At 55.2% G+C, this 15,362-nt stretch overlaps 1 protein-coding gene across 5 annotated transcripts; it reads right to left on the bottom strand.

The window, feature by feature from the left end:
* Positions 1-1,891: 1,891 nt before the first annotated feature.
* On the bottom strand, positions 1,892-14,377 carry Dpf1 (double PHD fingers 1). 5 transcript variants are annotated; one of them, XM_038339728.1, is made up of 12 exons: positions 14,346-14,377; positions 8,717-8,877; positions 8,536-8,643; positions 6,862-6,989; positions 6,622-6,711; positions 5,413-5,491; positions 5,108-5,239; positions 4,122-4,172; positions 3,912-4,031; positions 2,670-2,782; positions 2,125-2,206; positions 1,892-1,982 (listed from the first exon to the last, which is right to left on the bottom strand). In XM_038339728.1, exons 1-12 carry the CDS (start codon positions 14,375-14,377, stop codon positions 1,912-1,914), a joined length of 1,167 nt encoding a protein of 388 aa, XP_038195656.1. In that variant the 3' UTR covers positions 1,892-1,911. The 5 variants fall into 5 exon arrangements, with proteins under 5 accessions (XP_038195656.1, XP_038195655.1, XP_038195658.1 ...); XM_038339727.1 differs by lacking the exon at positions 14,346-14,377 and adding an exon at positions 10,278-10,306 and having other exon boundaries at positions 2,125-2,236; XM_038339730.1 differs by lacking the exon at positions 14,346-14,377 and adding an exon at positions 10,278-10,306.
* Between the last annotated feature and the right edge of the window lie 985 nt (positions 14,378-15,362).

Raw genomic sequence — 15,362 nt, 5'->3', positions numbered from 1 at the left:
AAACACCATCTACCTCCTCTGTCTATTGTCTAGGGGCCTCCTCGCCTGTCCCTCGCCAGAGTGTCTCCTTATCCCATTTGCTTCCTCCTGACTTTGTAAATGTTATGCTTCTCTCTCCAAAATGCTGTCCACTTCACCCTCCCCTGGTCTTGCCAGAGACTGGCTTTTTAATTATTATTATTTATTTAAATTCTTGGACTAGTCCTTCATCCTTGTCCTTCTTCCCTTCTTCCCTCAGAATTCTTGGGGGCTGTCTTCATCTTTGTTATCTCTCCGGCTTTGTCCTTTATTCATTCAGTAAATTTGTGACCTCAGAATCCTCCTTTTTCCTGATCAGTGCCCTGGTTATCCAGGCTCAACCCACCCCCACCCCCGACACACACACACACACTCATACACACACACACACACACTCACAACTGTCTTCTTGAATCCCTGCATTTTGAGATGTCCTCCTGCCCTTCTCCACTTTTAGCCACACCCAGGGCAGGGAATCCCAGGTGACAGCCAGCCATGCTGGGGTGCCATCTCCCCACCCTAGTCTGGGAGGGGGATGCCTTCGGGTCTCTCCGACCCTCCCTTCCTCCCAGCCCTCATTCCCACCTCCCTCTTTGAGCTGCCTCCCGCTGCAGCTGCAGCAGCCCGTTGCTAGGGCAACCACAGCTGGCTGGGTGGGAGCCCCTCCACCCCATCCCCCTCTTCTCTGCAGCAAGACAGGGAGGAGCTGGGACAAAGCCAGAGGGAGGCAGGGTGTAGGGGCAAGAAGGTGGGGGCTGGCCACAGTGGTTTCTACCCCAGTGAGGCCCCGTGGCTCCCCATCTTGGTGACACCCCAAAGGTTAGAGAAGGAGGCAGTCATGGATAGAGGGGTCAGGCCCAGTTTAATACACAGAACAAGTTAATTCACAGCAGAGGCAGGCAATAAAGGAGACGTGGTGGCAAGGGGGGCACTCCTGGACTGGGGGTAGATCCCCCCAGACCGTCCACCTCCCCCACTTGCAGTCTCAATTTCCCTTTTTAAAACCCGAACAACAAACACACACAACCACAAGAAACAACCACACCCCCTCGCCACCCCCAAAATGGCTAGCGAGGGGAGCAGGAGGCAGCCCGGCCTGGCCGGGTAGGGAAGGGGCTGAGAAGAGAGGGAACAAAATGAGTCCATTGCAATCTGTGCTTCTCACTGCAGCAGGCTGGCTGGCTGCCTGCCTCGCCCCACTGGCCTCCCAGCTGCATGCCCCAGGCCTGGCAGGCACCGGGTGGGCGCAGGGTGGGGCTGTCAAGGAGGGCAGGAAGAGTTCAGAACCATGGTTCACATCATGCAGTATCCACGATGGGTACTGGGGAGGGCAGTGGGTGGCACCGTGCCCATCTGGCCTGGGTGTGAGGAAGGAATGGTACCCAACTCAGATGGGGAGTTGAGACAATCACAACTCCAGAAACAGGGTGGGGAGGTGCCATTCGGGAAACTGGTAAAGTCAGTACCCAGCAGACACTCAGCTGTGCCCTCCACCCAGACAGGCTTTATAGGACTCTTTGTATATATTAATTTCTTTTTTTTCTTTTTTCTTTTTTTTTTAACTTTTTGTCTTTTTCTCTAGAAAAAGGCTCTTTAAGTGCCCCCAGCTGGCATCCACTACCCCCCTATGCCCGCCCAGAGGCGGGGTATGGCTTTGAGGGGAGCAGAAGCCCCTGGTGCACAGTTGCCAAGGGATGGAGAGGGGAGCAGGAGGAGCCCTACGGGACCCACCCACCCACAAGGTAACATTCCACTTGCAGAGGGAGAACGCCGTGGCTCCCTCTGGGGTTCACCCTCTCCCTCCCACTGGGGACACCGGGTGGGAAGAGCCAGGAGCTCCTCGAGGCAGGAAAGTCAGCACCACCCAAAGGTCCTGGAGAAGCAGAGCCAGGCCTAAGTGAGGGTGATGTAGGCAGAAGCCTTCTCTTTCAAATGCCGAAGACAGAGGTGGCAACTCCAGCTCCCTGCGGGGGAAGCCACAAGACAAAATTAGACTCAAACCAAAGGGCGCCCCCCACCTGTCCCCACCCAGAGCACATGGTCTCTGCCACCAGGAAGACAGCGTTCCAACCCACCCACCCATGTCTCGCCCACCTCTTCCCTCACCTTCCGGGGGCTCCGCCATGGGAGGGCTCAGGCAGTACATGTGGTAGCCCCGGTCACAGTCATCACAGAACAGCAGCTGCTCCTGGGGGGGGAGACCCGCCCAGCTGGCACCCTGGGGGCATGGGCACCAGAAACCGGGGTGGGGGGCTGGGGCAGGGGCTAGGTCCCAGGGGCCCTTCTGAGAGAGCTGGCTCTGCAGTCTGTACTGTGGAGCCCACTGGCCTTGCTTGTCGACTCACAGTGCCAGCTCAGGACCAGTGATAGGTTCAAATCCTGGCTCTACCGATTTCTCAGCTTGGTTGACCTCAGGCATGATTCTCCCTCCCTGAGCTCAGCGTCTTCTAGGTGTAGTGGGAACAAGAGCACCAGCCTCAAGGGAGGTCGGGAGGTGTCGGAGGGGGGCGAATATAAAAGAGGACACTGGTGACAACAGCAAGGCAGGCCACTGCAGGCCACAAGGAAGGCTTTGGGCTTCATGGGCAAAAGCAGCAGAGCCAGGCTGGAAGGGCAGTGGAGATGTGCCCAGGAGCGGGGCAGGTACTCACGTCATTCTCCGAGGTGCCACACAGACTGCAGGACTTGCACTCAATGCACTGCCAGCGGTAGGTCCGCACAGCTGCAGTCATGTTCACCGTGAACTGTAAACACGAGGGATGCCCTGGGGAGGGGACCGGAGGGCAGGGATGCAGTTAGCATGTCACTGTAGCTACTGGTGGCTACTGACCCCTGGGGAGGTGATGGCTCTATCCCCACCCCTGACTCAGAGGTCAAGATGAGCTTTGTGGTGGGACCCTACCCCCAAGATAGGCATCCGGAAGCTGGACTGACGGCAAGCAGCTGTGTGTTGGCCACCACAGTCTCCTACTCAAGCCACCATGACAACCACACTCTCTCCCCGGAATACCATGGCAACCGCATTCCATTACCCACAGTGCTGTGGCAACCACGTTCTACCACCCACAACACTGTGGCAACCACAGTCTGTTAAGCACCGCACTAGGCGGCCACATTCCAATACCCACAGCAGAGCGGCCAGCCCTCATGTTAACCCCAGCAACGTGGCAGCCGCCTTCTCCCAGCCAGGATGCTATAGCAACCACTTCCACAACAGGGTCCCCACACCTCGCTTCCGTGAAACCAAAGGCCATACCGCACAAACTGCCACCGACAATCCTTGGCAGCGTTAGTCTGTTTGGTCGTTCTCCCACACCAGCACAGAGACACCTGTAGCCATGGGGCACAGCGCTTGCGCCCACAGCTGCTGTCCACAGAGCCCGAAGACCAGTTGCCCCAGCACTGGGCACCCACAGCCACGACCCAGTCCACCACGCCGTAACAACCGCATTCCGTTGTATTAAGTTGCCAAGACAACCCCTACTGTAACCACCACAACCCATTCCCTGCACTGCTGAGCAACCAAGAGCCTTACTACCCAAGAGGCCTCCATGAGAACCCACACTATATTAACCACAGTTCTACCTTGTTTTCCACAGCACCCAGGTGGTGTGATTCATTACTCCCAAACCTAGGTCCCCTACCCACAATGCCTCCGTAGCTTTTCTCTATTCCCCATGCCAGGAAGGCACAAAACCTCGGTACCTCATACTGTTCCTACATGGAGCCCGCTCAGTTTCCCACAGTCCTCAGCAGCAAGGGGCAGCGCCTAGGCTCCACTAAACCACTTTCCCTCCAACTTCCCCAGACAGGCTGGATACAATCTTCACTCCCTTGCTTCCCATTCCCCAGATATGGATCCTGGGATGTCCCCTCCCCTCTGAGAGTGTCACCTGATCGCCCACAATCTGCACAGGAGATGAGGTCCTCGGGACAGCCAGTCTTCTTGGAGCCCCCCAGGCAAAAGTCACAGTAGCCATTGGGGATGACGGTGCCGTCTGGTGCTTTCTTGGCTGAAAGACAGCAGGCAGTGGTGGGCACAGGACAGGTGGGGCACCCCCAAAGACTGCTGCAAAAGTCGGGGTGGAGGGAGGTGTCCCTACCTGTGTGTTTCCTCTGTGCCTCGGGGACCCAGGCCAATTCTTTGTAAAACTCTGGGGGTGGAGGACAGAAAGGGGCTCTTACCATAGGCAAGGTCCCATCTGTCCCCAGCCACAGCCCCAGAAGTGGACCCTTGGCCCAGGCACTGGGAAGTAGCAAAAAAAAAAAAAAAAAAAAAAAAAAAAAAAAAAAAAAAAAAAAAGCTGGGAGAGGGCAAACAATCCTCACCAAAACTCAAGTCTTGGGATAACTAAATGTTCTCTTTATTTTGTATCTTTGGGTAAAGGGTGTGGGAATAGTTATCACCTTAGCCAGGACTGCCACCTCATCACACCTGTGCACCTCAAAGTCAGCTTGCCTAGGTCAATAATTAGCAGGCGGTTCTGCCAGGCCTGGTATGAAAACCTATTCAGGAAGACACTTTAAAAAGGACAGGAGGTTCTGGGCCTGGCCTGAGGCTGCTGAGGAGCTCCCTCTGAGGGACAGGTGAGAGACAGCACCCTTCCCCCACAGCTCAGCTGCCATGGCATGGAACGCATGTGGGTGGGTGTCGAGGACCCTGGGGGCCACTGACCTTGCCCCTGGACACTAGCATAGCTGAGAAGGGAACAAGGAAGGCCCAGAGAGGTAGGGGAGTCATTGATCACCCCCACCTCCATGCTCTAATTGAAACAATAAATCAGACCCAGAAATATTATGCCCGGGCAGGGAGTGAGGGAGGGAGAGAGAGAGAGAGAGAGAGAGAGAGAGAGAGAGAGAGAGAGAGAGAGAGAGAGAGAGAGAGAGAGAGAGAGAGAGAGATGGTTGGTTGTCATGGCAACCCCAGAGCCAGCATCCCTATGGTCGGTGGGGGAGGGAACCGTTAAGCTGGAGATTTTCCAGAAATGTTTAATGTGCCCCCACCTCCCTTCCCCAGCTACTCCCAGGCTCCACTGCCCCCACCCCACCCTTGGGCATCTCACCCACCAGCCCTGACCCTCTGACTCACGTTTATGGTTGTTTTTCCGATGGAAAGGCAGGGCGTGGCGCTCAGTATGCTCCTCCCCCTCCTCCTCAGCCAGGTGGGTGTGGGTGTAGTGGTAGCTGAGCCCCGGACGGTTTTTATACCTCTTCCCACAGACTGGAGGGTGAAGGGGTGGGTAGCGGTCAGACTCCAGGGCCACCTCCTCCAGCCTGGCCTCCAGGACCACACCATTCCCACTCCTTCCCCAGGACCCAGGACCAGAACAAGGGCCATAATATGTGAGGTCACCTGGTCCCACACTCCCTCTCCTTCCCTTCTGCAGAACTCACTATCACAGACGTACGGCTTGTCTCGGTCCTCCAGGGAAGCGGTGTCCTGGCGTTTCCTAAGACCTCCAATGCCATATGCCTGCGGGGAGGAGGGTTAGGAGTAAGGAGCCCAGAAAACCAGGGAAAGGTTCATCATTCTTGGGGGTTCTGAGTTTGGTTGTTTGGTTGTTGTTGCTGTTGTTTGAGACAGGGTCTCACTATGTAGCTCTTGCTGGCCTAGAACTCACTATGTAGAAGGGGCTGGCCATGCACTGACCCTCCTGTCTCTGGATTACAGGCATGCGCTACCATGTTTTTACTGGGCTTCTTCGTTTAGACTTGAAAGTCAAACTGAAAAAAAAAATTAATTTTTCTTTTCAGTCCTGGGGCTGTGCTCAGTGACAGAGCAGGCGTCATGTGAATCCGAGGCTCTGGCTTCCATCCCAGCACCAGGCAACAGTATTTAAATCTCCACGTAAAACTGGTCAAACTTTCTAGCTATAAGCCTTTGAACTTCTCTCAGTACAACCATAGAGAGTTGTTGCTGTTTGGAGACAGGGTTCTTGGCTGTCCTGGAACTCACTATATAGATCAGGCTGGCCTTGAACTCACAGAGATCCTCTTGCCTCAGCCTCTCAAATGCTAAGATTAAAGGTGTGTTCTAACACTTTTTTATTATTTTTACTGGAATTTTGGCTTTGTTATGTTTGAGACACGGTTTCTCTGTGTAGCCCTGGCTGGCCTGGAACTCGCTCTGTAGACCAGGCTGGTCTTGAACTCAGAGATCTGCCTAGTGCTAGGATTAAGGCCATCAAGCAGAAGGAGTGTGTGTGTGTGTGTGTGTGTGTGTGTGTGTATGCGTGCATGTGTGTGTGCACATGTCTGCACGTAGGTGTTGTGTGGGTGGTTGGTTTGGTTTAGGATTTTTTATTTGTTTTTTTGCATGGGGTCTTTTTATGTAGTTCAGAATAGTCTAGAATTCACTTATCTCAAACTTAAGGCAATCCTCCTGCCTCAGCCTCCCAAGTGCTGGGACTCTAAGTGTGGAGCACACACCCAGCTCTGCAGACAGTCCTGATCCACAGCAAAGTTACATTTTTCTTTTCTTTTTTCAAATGTTTCTAATCCACTGTGTCTGGATTCCCTCATCCATCAACACGGGCATAAAATCCGCTACTCCTACGTACAGCTCTGGGGAGGAGGTGGTGGGGAGAAGCTTCCGGAAGATACCTTTCCTTTGGCCCTGTTCTTCCTCCTGGGAATGTCTTCCTCCAAGTCTTCTACCTCGAGTTCATGCGGAAACTCCAGCAACTGCTGTTTCTGGGCCCAGTAGAAGGGAGATTGGGGGGTCAAGAAGGTGGGGGCACGGATGTGCTGCAGGTGGGGCAGGAGAGCAAGTCGGGAGCCTTCGGGGAGGATGGAGACTCAGGGGACCCAGAGCGGACCTGCAGCCAGGGTGGGGGCTCCTACCTGACAGTCCATAATGGCCTCCTCTTCCTTCAGCTCGACCTTCTTCTCTCCTGTCTCAGCACACAGCAGAGCCTCGAGGACCGGTCCTTCCGGAAGGCCACCCTCCTTCTTCAAGGGTACCTCACAGTCTGGGGACAGTCCACAGGAAAAGCAGTGTCCATTGAGGAGGCTGTGACCAGAGTGCCCAGGTTGGGGGGGGGGCGGGGCGGACAGGGTCCTTATGGCAGGGACAGGCTCTCTCTCCCACACCCAGTCAACAAGGAAATAAAGATTCAACCTCAGACCCTAGGGAGACATGGCCACACCTTAGCTTACTGACTAAAAAAGGTAAGGCCAGAACACTGAATACACCCAGAAACCCTCAGGAACAATCCAGACACTCATAACCACCTGTGAAAGCCCGCCAGCCCCTCAGCTACACCCAGAAAGTCAGACATGTGAATAGAATACACACAGACAGGAAAGCGGGACATGCAGATAGGTGGGCAAACACACCAGACCTTTGAGTACAGCTAGACACACAGAAGACACACAATTAAACCCTGGGATACAGGGGAACTCAGAAGGAGATGAAGGAGTCACAGAGAAATCTGAACCCACATTAATTAGGAAGACACAAGCAGGCCCTATGATACACCTGGACACCCCCAGGGAGAAGCACTCAAGTGTGCTCACACACATAAATAGAGAAACACAGGCAGTCCTCTTGACAGGCTGGCACACACAGAAAGACATGGCCAGTCAGCACTCCCGTACTCCTGTTACAAGCAGACCTTCACACACTGGGGTGGGGGAGGTCGGGGGGTTCGGGAACCAGTGTCTGGCTTTTCTGAACATACTGGACAAGCACTAACCCAGTCAGTCTATGAACTAGCACACACCTCAAGAAACACCCAACACAGAAACAAGCTGAAAGTCTCCCATAGCAACTCCACAGCATCAGGATCGCAGCGGGATGCCCTGATGGAACCATATATACCCCCAGCAGAGTTAGATATGCACAGACCAACCACACGCACATCAAACACATATCTTCTGACACATACCCTCACTTGGAAACGCCTAGACAGAAACAAGACTCTAATACATTCAGCAACAGAGTCACAGTCAGGCACTCAACTCAGTGATTCTCAACTTTCCCAGTGTTGTCACCTTCTAATGCAGGTCCTCATGTTGTAGTGACCCCGACCATAAAATTATTTCATAACTACTTAATTACTGAAATTTTGTTACTGTTATTAATCGTGATGTAAATATCTGATATAGAGGATACCTGATATGTGACCCTTTCAAGTCCCCACTCACAAGTTGAGAAACACTGCTAACTCATCCAAACACACAGGGAGAAAGCAGATGCCCTCCAGCACCCACAGAAAGAAACACAGCCAGACATGGGTGTATCCCAGCTCACTGGGGAGCAGATAGAGTCAGACTTGATACATCTAGACACAGATAATGCAGTGTCCTCCATACAGCTGCTCGGCCATGACCCACATAGCAGGTATGGCTGGAAGCTCAGGAACTCAAAGGAAGTAACGCAAGACATCTTGGAGGGGGGCAGATAGCCTGCTGTGGAGACACTTAGGGGAAAAGGGGACTATGTTCGGACTGGCACCAGTGGGGCTGAGGACCTTGGTGGGGCCACACTGGCCCAAGGGACACAGCTGCACCCACCGATCTTGTACTCGCAGGGCCGCAGCCTGGGGTCCTCCAGGATGTTGAGCCTCCGTTTCTTCCTCCAACAGCGGGCAGGATAAGTGTAGATCTGTCCCGGGGCCAAACCTGGAGGAGAGAGTCTGTGAGCGTGAGGTCCCGGGACGCAGGCCCCGCCCCGCCCCAGCCTCGCGGCGGGTACCAGGCCCGCGGTGGGTCTTCTCCATCCAGATGTAGCAGTTGTTCTGGGCCACACCGGTCTGCGAGTCGAGGAAGGGTAGGCGCAGACTGCGCTCGGCGCACAGGCGCGCGTTGTAGCTGCGGCAATGCTCGATGGCCTCGCGGTAGAAGTCCTCGCCGAGGCTGCGGGGGCGGGCGAGCAGCGGGCGGGCGACTGTCAGTAAGGGCTAGCACGGGGAGGCCCGGCACCCTCCCCCTGGCTGCCCGTTCCCACTGGTCCGCAAAGGGTAGGCCAGCCAGGACCTTCACCTCCCCCCTCCTCCCTCCTCCCACACATCTGGACCCGGGGGCGGGGCAGGATGCAGCCGGGGAGGCAGCTACCTGGAACTTGATTATGTCTCAGGTTAAGAAGTGTTCACAGACAACACAGAAACAGATCGAAACACACCGGGACCCATCCACACATGAACGTAGTCAAACACCCAAAACAAACAAATCGCACATGGCCACACGGGATTCACACACAAAGAGAAACATATCCCAATATTCACAAAGGAGAAGCAAACAAATTCTCTCCCTCCCTCCCTCCCTTCCTATCTCTCTCTCTCTCTCTCTCTCTCTCTCTCTCTCTCTTACATCTCTCTCTCTCACACACACACATCTCTTGCAGAACACAAATATTCCAAGTCAGAAACAGACCATAGAACTACCTATGCACGTCATGTATCCAAAGACCACAAGATAAACAAATTAACCACAAAGACTCCACAACATAGAAGCATACTACACGCACACATCGTAACAGTCACACAGTGCCCAAAGGCAGGGGCTCGAGAAACATTTACACATGCACTACACATCTATCCAAAGACACTATGTCAAACACACAATACAAAGAAATCTCAGAGATTTACACAGGTACACACACATACATTCACACCCTGGCAAAACAGAAGCCCAAATTTAAGATACATTCCAAACACAGATACACGCCTTGGAAACAGTGGGACAGTCAGGTCTGCCCGTGTTCACACAAAAATTTAGACATATCCGCACATCCCCCCTAGCCAAAGACTCAGAGCATAAATGGAGCAGTTCCACCAGACATGTGCACACACTCAGAGCCCAAATAGATAGGTAGCTCAGAATAAAAGAAATCATATACATACCCACACATTCAACCAGAAAACAAAAAGCAGTGCACAAGTCGCGCAACACACTCCACACCCCAAGACAAAGGTAGCGTGGATTCTACTCGAGTGTACTCAGGCCCCAGCTTCCCTAAGCAATTTACCCTCTTTCAAACCCTGGCATCCCTGGGAGGGGACATGACCCCCTTCCCCTAAAACGCCCGGGAGACCCCTCCCCCCACATCCTCCACCCGTCCAGGAGCAACGCGTCGGACATCATTCTTGCCAGACACCCACAGTCACACACGCTCGCACCCCTGCACACGGTGACAGCCCCCTAACACCCCACCGGCCCCACCCCCAGCGGCCACACACATACACAGACACACGCGCGCGCGCGGCCGCGGAGACCCGCCCGCGCGAACTCCCCCGCCTCGCGCCCGCCCGCACCACCTCAGGGGGCCGGGGATGACCGTGGCCATCTTGCTCCCCGGGTCCTGCCCCCAGCAGGTCCCTGCCGGGTCGGTCCTCCCAGCGGTCGAGCGGGCGTTGAGGCCGCCCATCCATTCATTCCCGAGGGGCGGGAGCACGCGGATCTTGGCCAATCAGGACAGCGGGGCGGGCCGCCCAGGCCATGCCGGGAGTGGTAGTCCCTGGCGGGTCCTCAGCCCCAAGGGGATGGAGGATCACGCCGCCGTTCACACACGCTCACTCACACGCACTCCCCAGTCCCACGTGCACAGACGCATGCACGCACACACGCGCACATGGCAACTTACACACACACACACACACAGTCACACTACACTCGCAGACTCCCACACACCCCGTTCACACACCTTCACGCACGCCCAGCCGCAGGCGCGCAGACTTCGCAGGTGCCCACCCAGCGGTGTCACCAGCATGCCGGCGTAGACGCTACCTCTCCCACCAGGCCGTCCAAATTCTAGAGAACCCATCTCATCCCAGGGCTGACTCTCGCGGTCAACCCGGTCCACTCCGCAGGGCTACGGGACTGCCGGCATTCTTCCAGAGCTCTAATCCTCGCTGATAGGACTTCAGGCACATGACTTAACCTTTCTGGACCTGCTTCCTCCTTTAGAAAATAGTTATAATGCCTCATCGGACTGAAGAGTAGATGAGTAACAGGGTAAGTGGCTGTTTTCGTGACAATCTTGCTGTTCAGCCCAAGCTGGTCTCAAACTACAATTCTACCTCTGCCTCCCAAAGGTGTATGACAGCTGCTGTAGTGTTTTCCAAGGTACATGGCAGGGCTTGGGGTTCGGTTCTGGTAAAAAGAAAGTATTTGAGAGTCCATGGGTTCAACCACAGTCCCAGATGAGAAAATAGTGCTGGCAGGTACTAATCTATTCATTTATTCCACAGAGCAGTTATCTACAAAGAGGATCTGACAGGAACCAAGGAAGAGTGCTGACAGTTACTGGAATAATGCCTGTCCTAGTGGGTGGTCAGCACATATATGCCGAGTGAATACTTAATGCCCACCACGTGCTTAGCACGGCTCTCTCCAGGCTAAACTAGTACTAGCCTTATTTCCCAGACAAGGACTTTGGGGTCTTGAGGAGAAACCTTGCGTGTTCTCTGACCCTGTCTGAAGGTAATGATGAAAGATTTATTCACCTAACCATCCACATGGAAGTCTTGCCTCTTTTCCTCTCCCACTGTCTCACACACACACACACACACACACACACACACACACACACACAGCCCCACTCTCTGGGGCATAATAACATTCTGATTTGAGTGGCTGCATAAATTAGCATATCAAGTGTTAATACAAATAAACCCTTGTCCAGCAGAGGGTGTTCCACCCATCCATAAAAGACTCAAGATTTCCTGCACTATATACACCTCTAGAGTTAGCTCCCCTCCACAAATGTCCCCATCTCCTGTGGGGCCATCTAAGTCATCAAGGCCTTGACCCATCCCTTCCCCAGCATAGGTAGGGTGTCGGATTCACTTCCTGCCCAGAAATAAATAAGGAGTGCTGGCACCCCCTCACTCAGTCTCCTCTCCACACCCCAGTAGTGTCCACCCGCCTTGCCATGATATGCCCTGTCGTTCAGCTCAGAGGGTCCCTGTCACCTTTCACCTCCCCCACCACCAGATCCCCAGCACACCCTCCCCAACCTGTTCCACACCTCTACCTTTGCCGTGCCCACACACTCCCAAGTGTAGTTGGTGTCCTGTCTCCTCAGAAGTCCCAGCTACCCCTAGCAAAGGGCCTGGCTCCGTTCTCTTGCCCATCACCATAAGAACCTCTCCACACACTCTCCTTCAAACTTGGCCTCTCAGTTGTCCAAGCAATGCCACGTCCCAGAGTCCAGTGCCATGTGTTATAACATTAGTCACTATTCACACTCATAGTAAGAATCAAAACTTTGTGTCAGGCCAAGGCCCTGTGTAAAGTGCTTGAGAACGACATCCTGTGGGCCAGCTACGTAATCCCCAGCATCCAGAGAGCTGAGGAGATTGAGTTTGAGGGCAGCCTGCGCTAGAGAGTTTTTAAGAGTCTGTCTTAGAAACAAAGCAAAGCAAAACAAAACAGACAAACAAAACCCCACAGAACTAAGAAGTCTGGCATGGTGACACACAACTAAAAAGTCGAAGCCCTGCTAAGATCGAGTCTATAACTCAACACCTCGATGAGCCTCACTGCTGCCCCCATGAGGTAATACAAACAGTTATGCGGCCCAACCCACACTCGGTAACACTGAGGCCCAGAGCAGGAAACCAATGGCTTCCAGCCAAGTGTGAATTCAGGCAGGAAGAACTAGAGCCGGTGCCAAAGGGCTCTCCTTCCCAAGGGGATTTGGCTCTAGCCCTAGCTGGCCTAGAGCTCACTATATAAACCAGGCTGGCAGAGATCCACCTGCGTCTGCCTCCCTAGTGCAGGGATTAAAGGCGTGTGCCACCACGACCTGTGGCTCTGGCATTCCTTAGGGACGAGTGCGTCCCACTTCCAGCCCAATAGGCCGTTTGGAAGGTAACCAGAAGTGACCCGCGCAAATCCCCTCCGACTGTCCTCTATACTCCTGCAGAGTGCACACCAAGCACACTTCCCCCGACGTGTTTTGCAGACCCACCAACCCAGCATACACCGATTTCAGGCTGTCCCTCCAAAAGACAGAGACCTCGTGTGTGTGACTAAGAGTCAGAGGGAAGTATAATATGTTACCATTGCCCTCCCCCTCACACTGACCCAGGTACCAGACGGTCTCCCTTGTAGGCGCGTACCTGTAAATCCCTGCCCCCCTGTTTTCTCACCGCCCCCCTACCCAATCCCAGAAACCAGAAGCAACTGGGAAAGGGTTTTGGTTCAAAGAACCCTTCTGTAGGTGAATAGGGGGCGGGGCGCACGCTCCCAGTCACCCCAACGCTCCAGGCTCAAGGTCAAGTCTATAAGTGCAGGGGGTGGAGAAAGGGGGAGGTAGCCCCGGCCCCTTTGTGCGGCGCCGCGGGCGCTCGCCCTCCGCCTCCCCCGCCCGGTCGGGAGCGGGGGAGGGGAGTGCCGCTCTCCTGCAGGGAGAGAGGGCGGGAGCGGCCACGCTCCTGTCACTCGCAGCCGGCTGTCACCGCCAGGGAAAGGGGGTGGGGTGGAGGTGGAGAGATCTGGGACCTCGGGGTCCGGGATTCCGAGGAAGGACCAAGAGAGGGAGATATAAAAAGGAGAAGGCGGCGTCGGGTGGCAAAGAGCTAGGAAGGACGGGGAGGGGCTAGCCTCCGACCCAGGCGTCCGGGTCCCCAGACACCGGGCCCAGCAGGAGGCCAGCTCTCAGCGGAGAGTAGCGACTGGCCGACCGGGAGGGAATTCCCGGAGAGGGAGGCGCTCTCAGCACCGGCTCCCGAGGCACCGGTCCTCAAGGGGATGGGAGGTGCTCGCGTTAGATGGGTATGGGCGGGGAGAAGGAGGGTTGCCACGGTCCGAACCAACCGAGACGTTGGGACTTCTAGGTCTTGGAGACCCGAGAGCAAAGAGAGGAGACAGCAAGGACTCAAACGGGGATGGTCTCAGCTCCCACTCGGCAGCCTCAGGGTTCCGGGAGAAAGACCCGACAAGAGGATGGTGCTTTGATGAGGGAAATGGGTGGTGAGATACATGAGGATCCAGGTCCGTACTTAGAGGTTGGTACCTCCCACCCGCCCGGGGCAGTCGTGCACCCCCCTCAGACGCCGAGGAGCAGAGATGGAGTAGGCGAGCGAAGCCCCTACCCCCACTCTGGGTGGGGACACGGCCTCCGCCACCCCCTAGTCCGCGCCACATTCCTTCACTGACAGCGACAAAGAAGAGGAGCCCTCGCGACCCAGAAGTGCTCCCATACCTAACCCCAAGGGGCAGCAGGGGGCGGAAGGTTCGCAGGGGAGTGGAGACAAACGGGGGTCCCCGAGTACCATCCATACATTCACGCGCTGCGTCCCCCACCCCAGCCCCGGGGAGTGCCGGGGGAGGACCAGCTCCTGGGGGAAGGATTCCAGACTTAGGGAGGGAACACTCACGACTTGAGCGGGTTCTGAATGGCGGTGGCCATGGCCCGCTCGGCTGGGCCGCCTCCAGCCCGGGGCGCTGCTGCCGCCGCGCGCGGGCCCAGCCCGGCCTGCGCCGCCCGCTCTGCCGCCCAGCGCGCTACGATTTCATTCATTCTTGGGGCTGCGGCGCGAGCAAAGCGGGGCGGACCGGGGGCGGGGCTCAGCCAATCCCCGCGCCTCCCAGCGCACGACGGGACCTGGAGTCTAGGGGCGCGCGGCGGCGCCCGAGGGCGCCCCTGCAGGGACTACACGTCCCAGGGGCCGTTGGGAGGATGGCGCACCCATTGGTTGCTAGGGATACAGGGAGGGGCTGGGCATCCCTCCAGAGCATCCTTCCTTCCCATTCTGGGGATGCTTGGTTCCCAGCTGGGGCTCCACCATCTAGTCTTGTACCACCATCATCACCACCACCACTACCACCTCCACCTCCCAAGGGACTTGGATGACCCACAGGGTGTGTGGAATAATCTTTTTTTTCTATGCCTGCTCAGCCTGTAACCTGTAAAGCTGTCCTGGAACAGAAGGGTTTGATCAATGTCTTTGTTCATTGACTGAGCGCCTACGGCCAGCACTCTCCTAGGCTCTGAGAATACAGCAATGATAAAGGCAAAGTCACTGATCTTCTCAAGAAGTTCACGTTCTAGTGCTGGAGAGGTAGGAGAGGTAGCTCAGCAGTTAAGAGCTCTTCCTGTTCTCCCGAAGGACCCAGGTTCGGTTCCCAACACCCACGTTGGACTGCCCACAGTCTGACATCGTCTTCTGGTCTCTGTGGACACCAAACACACAGAAGGCTCACACACACCCCTGAACGCAAACACTGATACATAGAAAAATAAAATAAATGAATCTAAAACTAAATCTTAAAAATGAAAGTTACTGTTAGTGAATGAAAAATGAAACAAGTTTGAGATGAGCAAGGACCCACCCCTATGGTGGGAGGTCTCATAGGTCACTAGGAAGAACGTAGATTGTGTTCCAAGTGAGATC

This window comes from Arvicola amphibius, chromosome 8 (genome assembly GCF_903992535.2).
Source record: "Arvicola amphibius chromosome 8, mArvAmp1.2, whole genome shotgun sequence".
Classification (NCBI taxonomy): Eukaryota; Metazoa; Chordata; class Mammalia; order Rodentia; family Cricetidae; genus Arvicola; species Arvicola amphibius.
This window is presented reverse-complemented; position numbering and strand designations above follow the sequence as displayed.